This window comes from Hydractinia symbiolongicarpus, chromosome 11 (assembly GCF_029227915.1).
Source record: "Hydractinia symbiolongicarpus strain clone_291-10 chromosome 11, HSymV2.1, whole genome shotgun sequence".
NCBI classification, from domain to species: Eukaryota; Metazoa; Cnidaria; class Hydrozoa; order Anthoathecata; family Hydractiniidae; genus Hydractinia; species Hydractinia symbiolongicarpus.
In genome coordinates, this window is record NC_079885.1 from 9,534,655 (window position 1) to 9,548,247 (window position 13,593).

The window sequence follows — 13,593 nt, forward strand, 5'->3', positions numbered from 1 at the left end:
GGACAGGATACTGAAATCGTCAAGAGATGATGTGGTGTGACAGGCTTTGAGATAATTTTCAATGGCTGTCCAATTAGGTAGTTAATTTCTTGCCTCCAAGGTTGACACTCAAGGTGCTCGCTTGCCCGACGTCTCGCCTATATAAGTGGCGTTGCATCCACTGCACTTATATTTATATACCACGTCTGGCATCAATGCTTTAGAGTTTAACAGTGTGAATTCTGAAAACAACAGAAACTTTTCAACAATACAAAATAGATTTAAAAAGTTTTTCTAATGTTAGTTCTCGTTTGTAGAAATATTTTACCTAAAAAACAGGGAGATCGATCAAAATGTTTTCTTCTCAGCCATCTGGGTGACTTCTTTACTTTTAGCGAGATGTAGAAAAAAAGTGTTTTATGACCCCGTCAGTAAATAGTTCTGGATAACCATTTCGGATGAAGATGTCTTTGATTAAAACGGCCCCATGATGGAAAATTGACCAACTTGAACAAATTTTAAAGCAACGATGAATCTATTAATCCTAATTTATACTTATCGGCAATAAAACTATAGAAGTGTGTGTACACTCCGCTAGAAAAAGGCTTTCTATATATGGATGTAAAAAACATATTTCGAGGAAAGATAATGTATTGCTTTTTTCAGTCTCTGTTGTAACAGAGATGTTGGGATGGCATTTATTTAAATAATTCTAAAAATTTTTACTAACTGAAAGTTATGATTAAAACATTGATACCCGTGATAAAATACACGGATATTCCCATCAGCAAGTTATTTTCTCTCCTGGGGACCATTTGTGCAGCCATTTGAAACACACGAAAAACGGAATTTCATCAACCCGTGAAAAAATCCTAATTCGTGGGCCCGTAGCACAACGTTTCTTTTGCGGACACACAGACATAATACTGCTATTATTAAAGAGACTAGTCGTTAACCCGTGGAAAAATCCACGGGGTCGCCCGTCGTGTTCGCTCGTCCTTTAAATTAACCCGTTACAACAAAGCGGACAGAAATACATCGCATTTGCTACTGATGCACATTTTAAAAATTTCGTGTTTCCGTTACGAGACACAGTTTTCGCGGACACACAGGCAGACAGACGACGGCTATTATTAAAGAGACTAGTCGTTAGACTGTGGAAAATTCAACGGGCTTATCCGTCGCGCATATTTCCAGTCATCGGATTATTGCGCATCATGCATAACCCGCCGATTTCTATTTCGTAAATACTTATCGCAGAATAACAATTCGGCTACCATTTTGAACAAAATACAGGCATTAAGAGCGAAGCTTTTAACGGAAACAAAAGTAAATAAAAATCAATTTATGCATAACATATTATAATATCATATTCATATTTACAAAAAAAAATGCCTCTGTATAAAAACAAGAGGGTTGGACCGAGATTGTATATTTACAAATCTTTTTTTTTTTACAATTAAAAAATTTCGTCACGTCGAGACATGCTTTGCGTAATCAATTATAAATCTCACTTCAACTTCTTTCACACAACGCTTCCTCCATACCACGCTTCCTACCAGCATGCAATTTTAAAATTAACCCATCATGCATTGCTCTCGCTACGTTTGGAACCAACTTGAAGAATGGCTTCTAATTCATTACTTGCCTCTAGCATCTAAAAAGAAACGCTGCCTTTGTACTCATTGTCGGTGTGACTTTGTAGTTTGCCCTCGGAAAATTTGTGTCTGGGGTTGAGTTTTCAATGAATTCAATTTTGATATTCTCAAAGAAAGCTTAGTTAAAAGCGAACTAAACTCAAAAATAACTTTTTAATATTGTTAAAAATGGGAGTTATGTTCGAAAAAATGAAGAAATGCAACCTTAATTTATGTCTCGTTTACCCCAAATAACATGGCTGTTATTTTGGATAAATAGTAATAACACGATATTAAAAAATAAATTTTTGTGTTTCATTCTCCTTTACCAAATCTATATACTTTGGTTGGCGACAATAGTTGTTTCAAGTAACCAGTAAATTATAGAGGTATTCATTGAGCTATTTTAAATTGACGTATTGTTGATGATAAAATACTTTCTCATTTTTAATTCCCTAAACCACGCAATACAAAATAATAAATAAATAAACATCCCACGCTCATATGAAAGAAATATCTAAAAATTAAGTTTATTTTTTACAGATCAGATACAAATCAGTTTCGGAACACTAGCTTCGAAAGAACTTGTGTTTTTTTGAAATGGCGGTTAATAAAAGGGGCGGTTACCTAAAGGGGCGTCTATTTTCCTAAGTGGGGTTAATTCGAAACAAAACAAAACAAGGAGCTTACTTCAGGATCAATTTTGTTCGCCGCCAGTGTATCTTTAAGTAAAGATATTTTCTTTTTAAACAAAGATAATTGCTTCGCCGCAGCTTTTCTGTCCTGTTTGTGCTGACACAGCATCAATGCATAATTCAAATGAATCATCGGATTATGACTAAAAAGATGAAGATAAGGAAAATAAGTTGTCATGGAAATTATATTCTTAATTGATTGCTATTTCAAAAAAAGTTACTCCTCCTCGAAACAAAACAGAACGGTAACAGGGTAATGGAAAAAATTTAAATTCAGGGTGGCCATAGAGTTAAAACGCTATTTCTGGAAAGTTTAGGACAGTTTGGGTTTTAGGGGGAAAATATAGAAGAAACAGTAAAAAAACGTAAACATAATTTTTGGTTTTTTTAAAATACATACAGGTTTATTATTTTTCAAAAAGTGTTAATAATTAATAACCTCTTAGAAAGAGAGAAACGCATGTTAGGATACACAATTTTAGGAGATTTTAAGTAAGGTCAGTTATTTTTGTTCAAAATTCTATGTTATTTAGGAGACTTAAGGAAAGTTCCCACTTGAAGCTGATGAGACGAGCGAGAGGGTGCCTTGGCAAATTCTTTTTCTTTATCAATACACCTTTATAATATCTATGCATTGATAAATTTCGAATGCATAATCCTGAAAAGGTCATAAATTAGAAATAGACCGAAAATGATCAAAATTGGTCATCACTAAAATAAGACATCATAATTTATGCAGTTTGACAATTTACAACATAGGTTTAACATCATTTTCAACATAAGGGCTCATATCGACTTTAAGGTGTGGACGCACTAGATAACTTTTATAAGGTGTGGCCACACTAAATAACATTTCTGAAGATTGTTTCCTGCTGCTGTTAAAAGTGAAAGTTAAACAAAAGTTTAAAAGAAACAGTTCAGTCGCCGTTAAACCCATAGAAGAAATTCTTAAGCTTTATTTTAGAATGCCGAAACTGACAAGTCGATAATGTGAGAAAGGTCGGTCATACATGTTTCTTATAAGCTTATAAAATTTAAAAACAGACGTACTTAACAAACACTTATTTTTAGTCTCAAAACACACGTTAACGTATATTTTTATAATTATTTTTTACAAGTGTTTCCTGACAAACGAATCGAAGCGTGTTGTAATTTTACACGTGTCTATTTTTGTCACTGCGCGAGGATTAATACCTTTTTAAATTTTGTTTCAATTAACTGAAAAAAGTGTACTTTTATGGAATAGATTGTTTTGATCTTAAACCTGTTCTTGTATTTCTACAAATTTCTACACAACTGATGAAAAGTGTAATTTCGCGTATTGCTCAGACTGAAAAAATATATTTATAACTGATATTTATAATTTTTTTAACATTTATAATTTCTTTTTTCTATTTATAATCCCCCCCCCCCCCCCCCCCCCCACTTTTTTGCTAAGAAAAAATTTTTGTTGAGGTTTTAATTATTGTATTGTTTTGCTACAAATTTATTTGTACGATTCTGTTAACACTTTTCATCTGCATAAAATGTACTTTATGATTTTAAATGGTTGCATTTGTTTAAAAAATCAAGGTACCTAAAACAGAAATTAAGTATAAGTTTTGCACGAATTAAGTTTTTTTTTTGATTAGTATCCGATGAAAAATTTCGAAAATTGGGGCACATTTAAGGCTATTTCAGAGGCCTAAATTCGAAAACTTTTTCGGCCCGTCGGCCCAACTATGGTGGGGTTTCCTTAGATACTACATATATTCCCCCCCCCCTCAATTTCAATTCCGATTAGCCGGCCCTATTACCTTTCAAAATGGATTGCTTGATCATATGCTTGTTTCGCATCGTCGTATGATTTCAAGTTGGTCAATGCAACTAAAATAACATATAAACAAGTTAAAGAACAAGAGAATTGACAATTACAAACGGGTCGTCGACATTGGGGGAGGGAGGGATGTCTTCTCTCCCTTCCCCCACAACTTTTAAACACGTTTATTTAGAAATCAGGTAAAACTAACAGTGGGGTGTATAACGCACATTATGTTACAACCGAAATTGAATACTCACCGGCAAGTAGCATAAATAACTTTCCCATTTTTGGTTTTAGTGTGATGGCCGCACTTAGATAATGGAATGCTGACGCATATCTGTTACATTGTTTATTAAGAAAAAATAAAGGCAACAACAAAAAAGATAGACAAACAGTCAGACAAAGAGACAGACAGAAAGACAGACAAACAGACAGACAGACAGACAGACAGACAGACAGACAGACAGACAGACAGACAAAGAGACAGACAAAGACACAAAGCGACAAAGAGACAGACAGACAGACAAAGAGACAAAGCGACAAAGAGACAGACAGACAGACAGACAGCCGGACAGACAGACAGACAGACAGACAGACAGCCGGACAGACAGACAGACAGACAGACAGACAGACAGACAGACAGACAGACAGACAGACAGACAGTAGATACTGTTGCATAGTTAGATGTATCAGTCCAAGGTTGTACATAATAGTCCATTCAAACGGAGATAGATATAGAGCACGCTTCAAACAACTAATTGCCTAAAAGAAAAAGAAAAATTAAATCCTCTCAATAAAGCAAATCAACTTTAAAAACCTTTAACCTTGGCGCCCAACCCTTTACGTTGATCCATCTAACTGTTCACACTAACTTAAAATAAGGCGTGAAATGAAGTAAACCCTTCACGCACAATACTTTCTTAAATAAGATAGAAATATATAAAACTAAACACAGCGGTCTTCCAATATCATTCTTATGATGGGACAAACATAAACTTTCACACTTTCAAACTTCTATCTTTTGAGAAATACTTATGCAGAAAAGTCTGTTTAATTTCTATTGATAGTATTATCAGTGCAAAGTGGTTTCTACGCACTCAAAGCTTTTACATGAGACTTGCGAACACAGTAACTGCTCAAGACATCAATCCCGTTTTCATGCTAAACGCTAAGCAATATGGACCCATTTGCACTTATTTAATCTCTGGCTTGACCACGATATCACGCCTGAAGGCCAACGCTCTACCACAAGGTTACCAGTCGCTTAATTCCAGCGAAGAAGGCTATTTTAAATCAAGTAATTTTTAAAAAGACGGACGCTCGGGTTAAACGAGTAAAAATCCTTTAAATAGTATAAAAAATCGTGCAGAAAAAGAAAACTTTTATACTTACAGCAACATATTTCTTCTTCCCAAAAAAGCACATTCCGATATTATTCCAAATTTGTGGGGATTCTGGCATGGTTGTCACAGCAACGCGATACTTAGTGAGAGCAACATCAAAATCACTCTCATCCTGTATCATGGCAGCTGCGGCTAGGATGGCCTGATAGAAATAATAAAAACAATCAACGACAGCAAACGGAACGACAACGAAAACGACAATAACGACAACAGCGAAAACGACAATAACGACAACAGCGACAACGACAATAACGACAACAGCGACAACGACAATAACGACAACAGCGACAACGACAATAACGACAACAGCGACAACGACAATAACGACAACAGCGACAACGACAATAACGACAACAACGACAACAGCGACAACGACAATAACGACAACAGCGACAACGACAATAACGACAACAGCGACAACGATAATAACGACAACAGCGACAACGACAATAACGACAACAGCGACAACGACAATAACGACAACAGCGACAACGACAATAACGACAACAACGACAACAGCGACAACGACAATAACGACAACAACAACAACGACAATAACGACAACAGCGACAACGACAATAACGACAACAGCGACAACGATAATAACGACAAGAGCGACAACGACAATAACGACAACAGCGACAACGACAATAACGACAACATTAAAAATAACAGAGAATTTCAAAATAATGCTATCTTACTTTTATATTAGTTGGATCATAAGTTAATGCATTTCCCAACTGCTCAAACGCTTTTTGATTGTGACCAAGCTAAAATACATGACTGATTGACTAAATAAATGGAAAAACGAAAAAGCAAGAAGAACCAGCATGTAGTCTGGGTGTTAATTTTTGCGTAAGCAATTTCAACTATCGTGTCTTTTCTATATTTTATTTAAAGTAAATCAAAAGAGAGAGAGTGGATAGTGTACAATTCAAAATTTCGTGTGCAACAACTTTTTTGTTCAACATCAATTCTCAAGAGAGTTTTGCAGAGAAAACGAGAACGTCATTCTGCAGAGAATATCAGAACAACATTTTGCAGGTAATATGACAATTTCATTTTGCAGAGAACATCAAAATTAATAGAATATCAAAATATCATTTTAGAGGGAATATCAAAATGTTATTTTCCAGAGAATGTCAGAATATCTTTTTGCAGAGAATATCAGAATGTCGTTTTGCAGAGAATATCAGAATGTCGTTTTGGAGAGAATATCAGAATGTCGTTATGGAGAGAATATCAGAATATCATTTTGCTGAGAATATCGGAATGTCGTTATGGAGAGAATATCGGAATGTCGTTTTGCTGAGAATATCGGAATGTCGTTATGGAGAGAATATCGGAATGTCGTTTTGGAGAGAATATCAGAATATCATTTTGCTGAGAATATCGGAATGTCGTTATGGAGAGAATATCGGAATGTCGTTTTGGAGAGAATATCAGAATATCATTTTGCTGAGAATATCGGAATCGCATTTTGTAGATATCAAAATGTGACCACTGAAAATCAAGAAGAAAATTAGAAGTAGCTGTATATTCTTAATACCATGTCTAGTATACAACACTTAGAATTATAACTTTACTGCGACTTAAGGAATGAGTTTCCCTGTTAGGACAGCCTTTATATTATCATAAAATCCTCTCCGACTGGCATTTTATTCAAGTTAAATTCTGGAAGCAATGCCACTGGTTAGAATCATAATCTTAAACGACCTACTTTAATTCTAGCACAATTTCAACTAAACCTAAGCCCATTGAGCCTTGACTTATTGCCCAACAAGAAGAATTAAGTTCTTTAAACCCCTAGTTAATAATTAGTTAAAATATCCCAGCTTTCTTCATTGCTTTAGCCTGTATAAGTTCCACAATATGACTTTTCAAGGATGACCCACTGCAAAGAAGCGTACTATTAATTAGATTTCTGCGCGAATATTGCTATGAATAAGAAATGGTACCTGTAAATACAACAGACCCAATGTTGTCATCAACTCAGGATTCTCAGGAGAGTATCTAAAATAAATATATATATATATATATACATAATGAAATAAGAAATTATAAACAAAGCCAGGAATTTAATATGCGAATTCTGAACCCTAAAAAAATGTTTAACTAAATATTTTGTAAATCCAAACTCTTTTTTTGGCATAAAAAGGCGAAGGTTTAATGATAGAATTTATCATGACTTCTTGAAAACAAAATAATCATAAAGGCCCAGAATATCTGTTTTCTTAATTTATTAATGGGACGTTTCACTGCACTAGTCGAGACCCGCCACTTCATGCAGCACTAAAGAATAAATGTCGTCCGATCGTTTTTGATTGTTATTCCCTTTTCCATGAAATAAATTTGTCATTATATTATATACAATATTATTTAAAAATTCCATCAATAAAACCATAGTTACCATATCACCATGACTGAGCATCCCCGGACCGATTTTGCAAATATTAAAAATGCAATAACTTAAATGCAAAGAAGATTATTGACTTGAAAGTGGATACGAGATGCTTTTAGATCAATGTAAAGGAATCAGGATAAAAAATAATTTTGAATTAGCTATACTTCGTGCGTGCCAGAATTTGGGCATTAAAAGAAAGTGGAATAAAACAGAAATGCGTACAATTTTTTTAGTAAAAGGCTTTCTTTAAGGTCTGTGCATTTGCTAAGACAATTTCAGATCAAGTATGTGGATTAAGCACGTTTTCAATTTCTACGACATGATGCTCTTTAATATCAATAATACAAAAGCATAAAACTGCATATTGAATATAGTCTTACAGGCCAAAAAGCTGGACGGGCTTAGTACTGTTATTATAGGTGCAAATAAAATGACGTTTATGATTAAAAGAACGGGTTGGTATACTTTAGTTCACAGACAATTAACAAGCATTATAATATTAGATTTATTGATAACTTGACTTATGCTTGACTTTTTTAAGAGAGAATATTTTCTCCCATAACTCCCTATAAAGAGGGATGCCTTCTACTACACATTTATATAAGGGGGTTGCCTCCTCTCACCACTCCATATGAGGAAAGAAGCTTATTTCATCTCTCCATATGAGAGGAATTCCTTATTCCACCTTTCCGTCTGATGCTTAACTTTCCTTAAAGTCTGTAATAGTTTTGCAACTGCTGCCAAGGTGGACACATTTCTATTGTGCGTTGCTTTGTTGTATCTTTCCATTACAATTGGAATTGTGATCCAGTGTACAACAGTTCCTTCACAATCGCAGTTCTTTTAGAAAAACCAAGCTTAAGCACATCAAGCTACATTCTCAATGAAGATTTGCCTAATCACCTTGACATTCTTTTATATACATTTATATTATAACAAGAATCAAGAAACACAAAGAAAAAAAAGATACATACTCGACAGCCTTCTTGTAAACATCAACTGCAGCATCAATCTTTCCTTCCATGAGAAAACATTTACCCAACATAACATACGAGATATCATGTCGACTCAACTGAATTGCTTTAGTTAACAATGCTTTCGCCTTCTCAACATCTTTTAAATATGTGTAACAAACACCTTTAAAGAATCAAAAATACTGTTAGGAAAGATTTGGTAAACTAACAAGCAAAATTAATACTGAGCAATGTCAAAATTTATTAAATGTGCTAGTTTGGTGGAATTCATTTAAAATTCACTGCAATCCAAAATTATTTCCTGACTTTTCCACAACAACCCTCTAATAACGCTCCTTCTTAACCACGTGGAGCATTGGTGATGACAAAATAGTTATTAGATCAAGGACAGGTAATTGTAATGATATGCGAAATAAAAAAAATTAAGGCAGCAGGAGAGGGGCATTAGATTATAATAAGGCTATACCTACAGAACAGAAAACTTTGGAAGATAAGCAAACAAACCTGTTTTTTTCAACTTCATTCACAGATTGTTTCCTCAATTAATAATTCACGAAAAAACCCATGAAAAACACAAAAACTAACTAACTAATCACATTCGAGATCTTCCACATTTTTTTGATTATCACAACTCACAACAATTTGTATGGGCAAATTTCTATTTTAACCATTCATGAAATTTACACACTTGTCATTACCAAACACTATTTTTTTTAACTTGCATAAAAAAATGCTCGTAAAAATAAGTACGCTTAAAGTAGAATGCTTATAAAAAGGTTGTTGTTACTGAAAAATGGCCAACTTAACACTAATATAAATGTAAGCAAGTGACAGTAGAATACAGTAAGTTAGTCTAACCTTGGTTATGATATATTTCCCAATCATGGTCACAAACTTTTGAGGCTTCTTCATAAACTCCCAACGCGGCTTTATGGCGACCAAGAAGAAACCTACGTCGTAAAAATTCCGTATTGTGGTACAACATGACTTATATCAACACATTCCGAATTAAAGTTTGCTTAAAATACATCTGTACACTTTGTTGTGAGATACATGATTAACTGGGCAAAAAATTAGAAACTTAGTCGATGGATCAGTGATTACTTAAATGCATCAAAAAGAGGGATTACTCAAAAGAGTAAAAATGAAAAAGTGATTTTTGTTAATACCTTTTTATTCAAATATTTAATTGTCACTTGTCACTGTTCTAGGTCTTTCAGGTTGAGAAAAATATATATATTTTAGGGAAGTTTCAGTACGCACAACAGGAAAACAGGAAGAAACAATTGTATTGTGCGAACTTACCCCTATTTTTGAAATTGGAATGTTAGGAAAATGTTAAAAAAAATTTTTTACTAATCTTTAAGTAGGAAAGTAAAAAGAAAAAGACAAACCATGAGGTTTTTGCTGGCAGTTATATAGGGCAAAGCTTTGATTTAAACCTCGTAGTTGCTAACGGTTGCAGCTATTATTTCTCCAAATAAAAAAACTTTTATTATTGCAAAAAATAAATAGAGTATAGAAGTCTCGTAAGATTATCCAGATGTACACTTAGGTTGATTAAACGGGCTGCTAAACGATTCAATAAGCTCAACCCCCGCAATTTCCAAACAATAGCGTGCCATAAACGGACTAATCAAAAGGTCAAGCTGCAAGAAGTTATACACATTTTAGAACCAAATAGACGTCTAGACAACCTGTTTATGAATAATTAATTTTCTATGTTGAATTTGATACATTTTTTAATTTTTTTTCCAAAAAAAAAAGAAAAATCTTCTTCAGTATTCTATTTTGTGGTAAAATAAGCTAGGGTCTGAAGATATATTAAATATTAGTAAATCGAAATTTTGTTTTTACGAGGGGACAGAGACAACACGAGGAGCTGTATTTGTTAAAAAAATGCTATGTTACTAGCTTTAAGAATAATTAACACCTCTAAAAATATTTTAAAGTCATTGTTGTTGCTTAGACTGGTTTTATTTACAATAAAATTATGTTCCTATGCAAAATTTTGAAGGGTATAGTTAGGTAATTAAAAATTTTTGAAGTTTATTTTATTAGAAAGTTGGAGTTAAAAGCAAGGTATCGAATAAATCATGGATATCCAATATAGTGTAGGAAACTTTTCTGTCATTTTTAGTTATATTTAGATGCTCAAAATGATATTTAGGATGATGTAAGTTGTTGTTTTATTCCTCAGTGATCATAAACATTTTTACCGTCATTAGCTCAAATTTCGTATAAAACACAAAAGTCAAAAAACCGCTTTAACTTTCTAAATTTCCAGTCTAGTCTGCTGATTTGCGTCAAAAACTTCAGGTCTTATAAAAATGGTTACGTCTTTAATAAAAACTTACAATGATCGAGCCACTTGTTTTAAGTTGTCGATATTGTGTTGATTTAATTCTAAACATTGTTGAAACATTTCCAAAGATTCTTGAATCTCTCCCTCTTCTCGAAGAATTAAAGCTGCAAACAAAAGAGGTTGGTTACACATATATAACACTAGTCAGTGGCCTGTGAAAAAAATCAACGGGTTCTCCCGTCCTTTTTATACCGTATCACGTGAGTCTCGCTACTAGTGGTACCACTTTGCGTGACAAAGAGACGTATACAGGTATTATAATATAAATTTTTAAAATGTTTAAAGTTTTGTAATTTTTACCATATTTCAAGGTTCTTAAGCACTCATACACAATGAAAAACCTTAAGTGCAATTCAAATAAATGTATAAAACACAACATGGTCAAATCTTCACACTTATGAGAAGAATTAAGATACTAAATAACTAACAAGAATAGTGTGAAATTATTTATGCTATCTATATTTTGATTCACCATCAGACACTCTGATTACAATTGCTTTTATTTGTCAGAGGATTGAGTTCTGAACAAAATTACTTGAGTCATAACAGATTTTTAAACGCAAGGAGGCAAACAAATGTCTAAGGGGGTACACAATGGTAAAAATGGACTCTGAGGAATTTGGGTGCACAATAGTTATGGTAATTTTATATAAGTATAGTAAAGTTTTGTATGACTGCATTTTAATAACTGATAAAATTTTTACCAAACTTTTTAATGCTATGATTTGTTACGCATATTTCAAGTTTTTTAGGCAAAAAGACCCCAAAATAGCATAGCCAAACGTTCAAATTCCAAGGAAGGGAAGTATCTAAAAGACTGCAAAAATAGTGAGACAATGTATCATATTACAATAAAAAATTTTTTTTTAAAATATTAACCTTTTTCGATTTTAAAATTTTTAAGCTTTTTTGAGGTGTTTTAGACAAGCATTTTTTTGATAAGCATCAAAGCAATCACATTGGAATATCTCATGTTTTATAGATTTAGTAATCAGTAGTAACGCTAATCCAGTAAGGCTAATGTAGTAAGTGCAACCCTTACTTAAGTCCTCATTTTGTTATTGAGAAAAAATTAACCTGAGAATGATCACTGCAGAGCATAGTGATGTGTGGTAATGTCTTTTTGTGAAAACAGATAAAATAGTAATAATGCTGGAAAGAAATAGAATAACATACCGTACACGTAAATTGGATATTCACACATGTTGGAAGACTCCTGCAGTACATCTTTTATTAATGCCTAAAAATGGTTTTTCAGTTAACTTGAATGAACTAACCTTCATAGAAAAAAATGTTGCATATTTGGAAATGCAAAGGCTTTTCATATAAATTAACTCGATTCATTCAATTTTAGGAGTTTCCCTCACTTTAGAACATAAACAAAACACACCTTACAAACGTTGTATTCCTTTCGAACATAGTGTAGATGAATTAGCCAGTTTTTACGTTCAAATACTGAAATTTCTGGAGCTAAAAAAAACACCAACAATGATAATAACAACAACATTAACAATAGAAAAACTTTCAAAAGTTTTAATTTCAAAGGAAATTTATTTCAAACACACCAAAAAAAGAGAAAGAATTAGGATTTTTAGTTTTGCTAATCGCAATATTTTAGTTCTAACAGTCATAAGTAACATATTTTCTTCTAATGAATTTATAACTTTGAGATTTGAAAATAAATATTGGGTTAAGTAAAAGATGCGAATAAATAAACTTATGAAAATGAAAATAACCAAATTGTTTCGTTAAAAAACCCAAGTTTTTCTAAAATTTTCGCGTGTTCTATAACTTTGCAATTTTCTTGCGTAATTCAAAACTATACCTCTTCCAGGCCTCCGCTTACTAACTTTTGGTTCTGTCAATTCAACTAGTTTTTCCGGTTCTTTTCCTTTTACTTCCTCTACAGCTTTTAACAAATCATCCACATCTTCAGGGTTCTCACTTCTTAAGTTTGATGTAGACTGCTCAGCAGCTGTTTCTTCAGCAGCCATCTTTAGAAAGGTTATTTCTATTATTTATCTCATCTAAATGCAAGTGAACGAATGAATGAATTAATGAATGGATCAATAGAAGCAGATTGAACACTAAAAAAGAGTCAAAGCATAGGCTCAACAACTCTAAAATTAGTATATTTTATTTCATCACGAATACTGACTGTTTTTTTTTCAAATTTACTTTAACTTGGCCACAAATAACATTCACAAAATAACGTCCAAATTCAGTTTGACAGTTAATGTGAATAATGTCATAATTGTGCATGGAGTTCAATACTCATAAACTACTGATTAATAAATAGGCTCAAGTTTTTAAAATGCTAAGTACAGTCCAGGCT

At 33.1% G+C, this 13,593-nt stretch overlaps 1 protein-coding gene across 1 annotated transcript; it reads right to left on the reverse strand.

Moving 5' to 3' along the window:
* Positions 1-1,323: 1,323 nt before the first annotated feature.
* LOC130613794 (Bardet-Biedl syndrome 4 protein-like) lies at positions 1,324-13,309 on the reverse strand. Its single transcript, XM_057435134.1, has 14 exons — positions 13,084-13,309; positions 12,649-12,728; positions 12,435-12,498; positions 11,251-11,362; positions 9,752-9,843; positions 8,894-9,056; positions 7,474-7,528; positions 6,217-6,285; positions 5,505-5,657; positions 4,783-4,874; positions 4,370-4,449; positions 4,108-4,177; positions 2,307-2,454; positions 1,324-1,636 (listed from the first exon to the last, which is right to left on the reverse strand). Exons 1-14 carry the CDS (start codon positions 13,250-13,252, stop codon positions 1,565-1,567), a joined length of 1,419 nt encoding a protein of 472 aa, XP_057291117.1. The 5' UTR covers positions 13,253-13,309; the 3' UTR covers positions 1,324-1,564.
* Between the last annotated feature and the right edge of the window lie 284 nt (positions 13,310-13,593).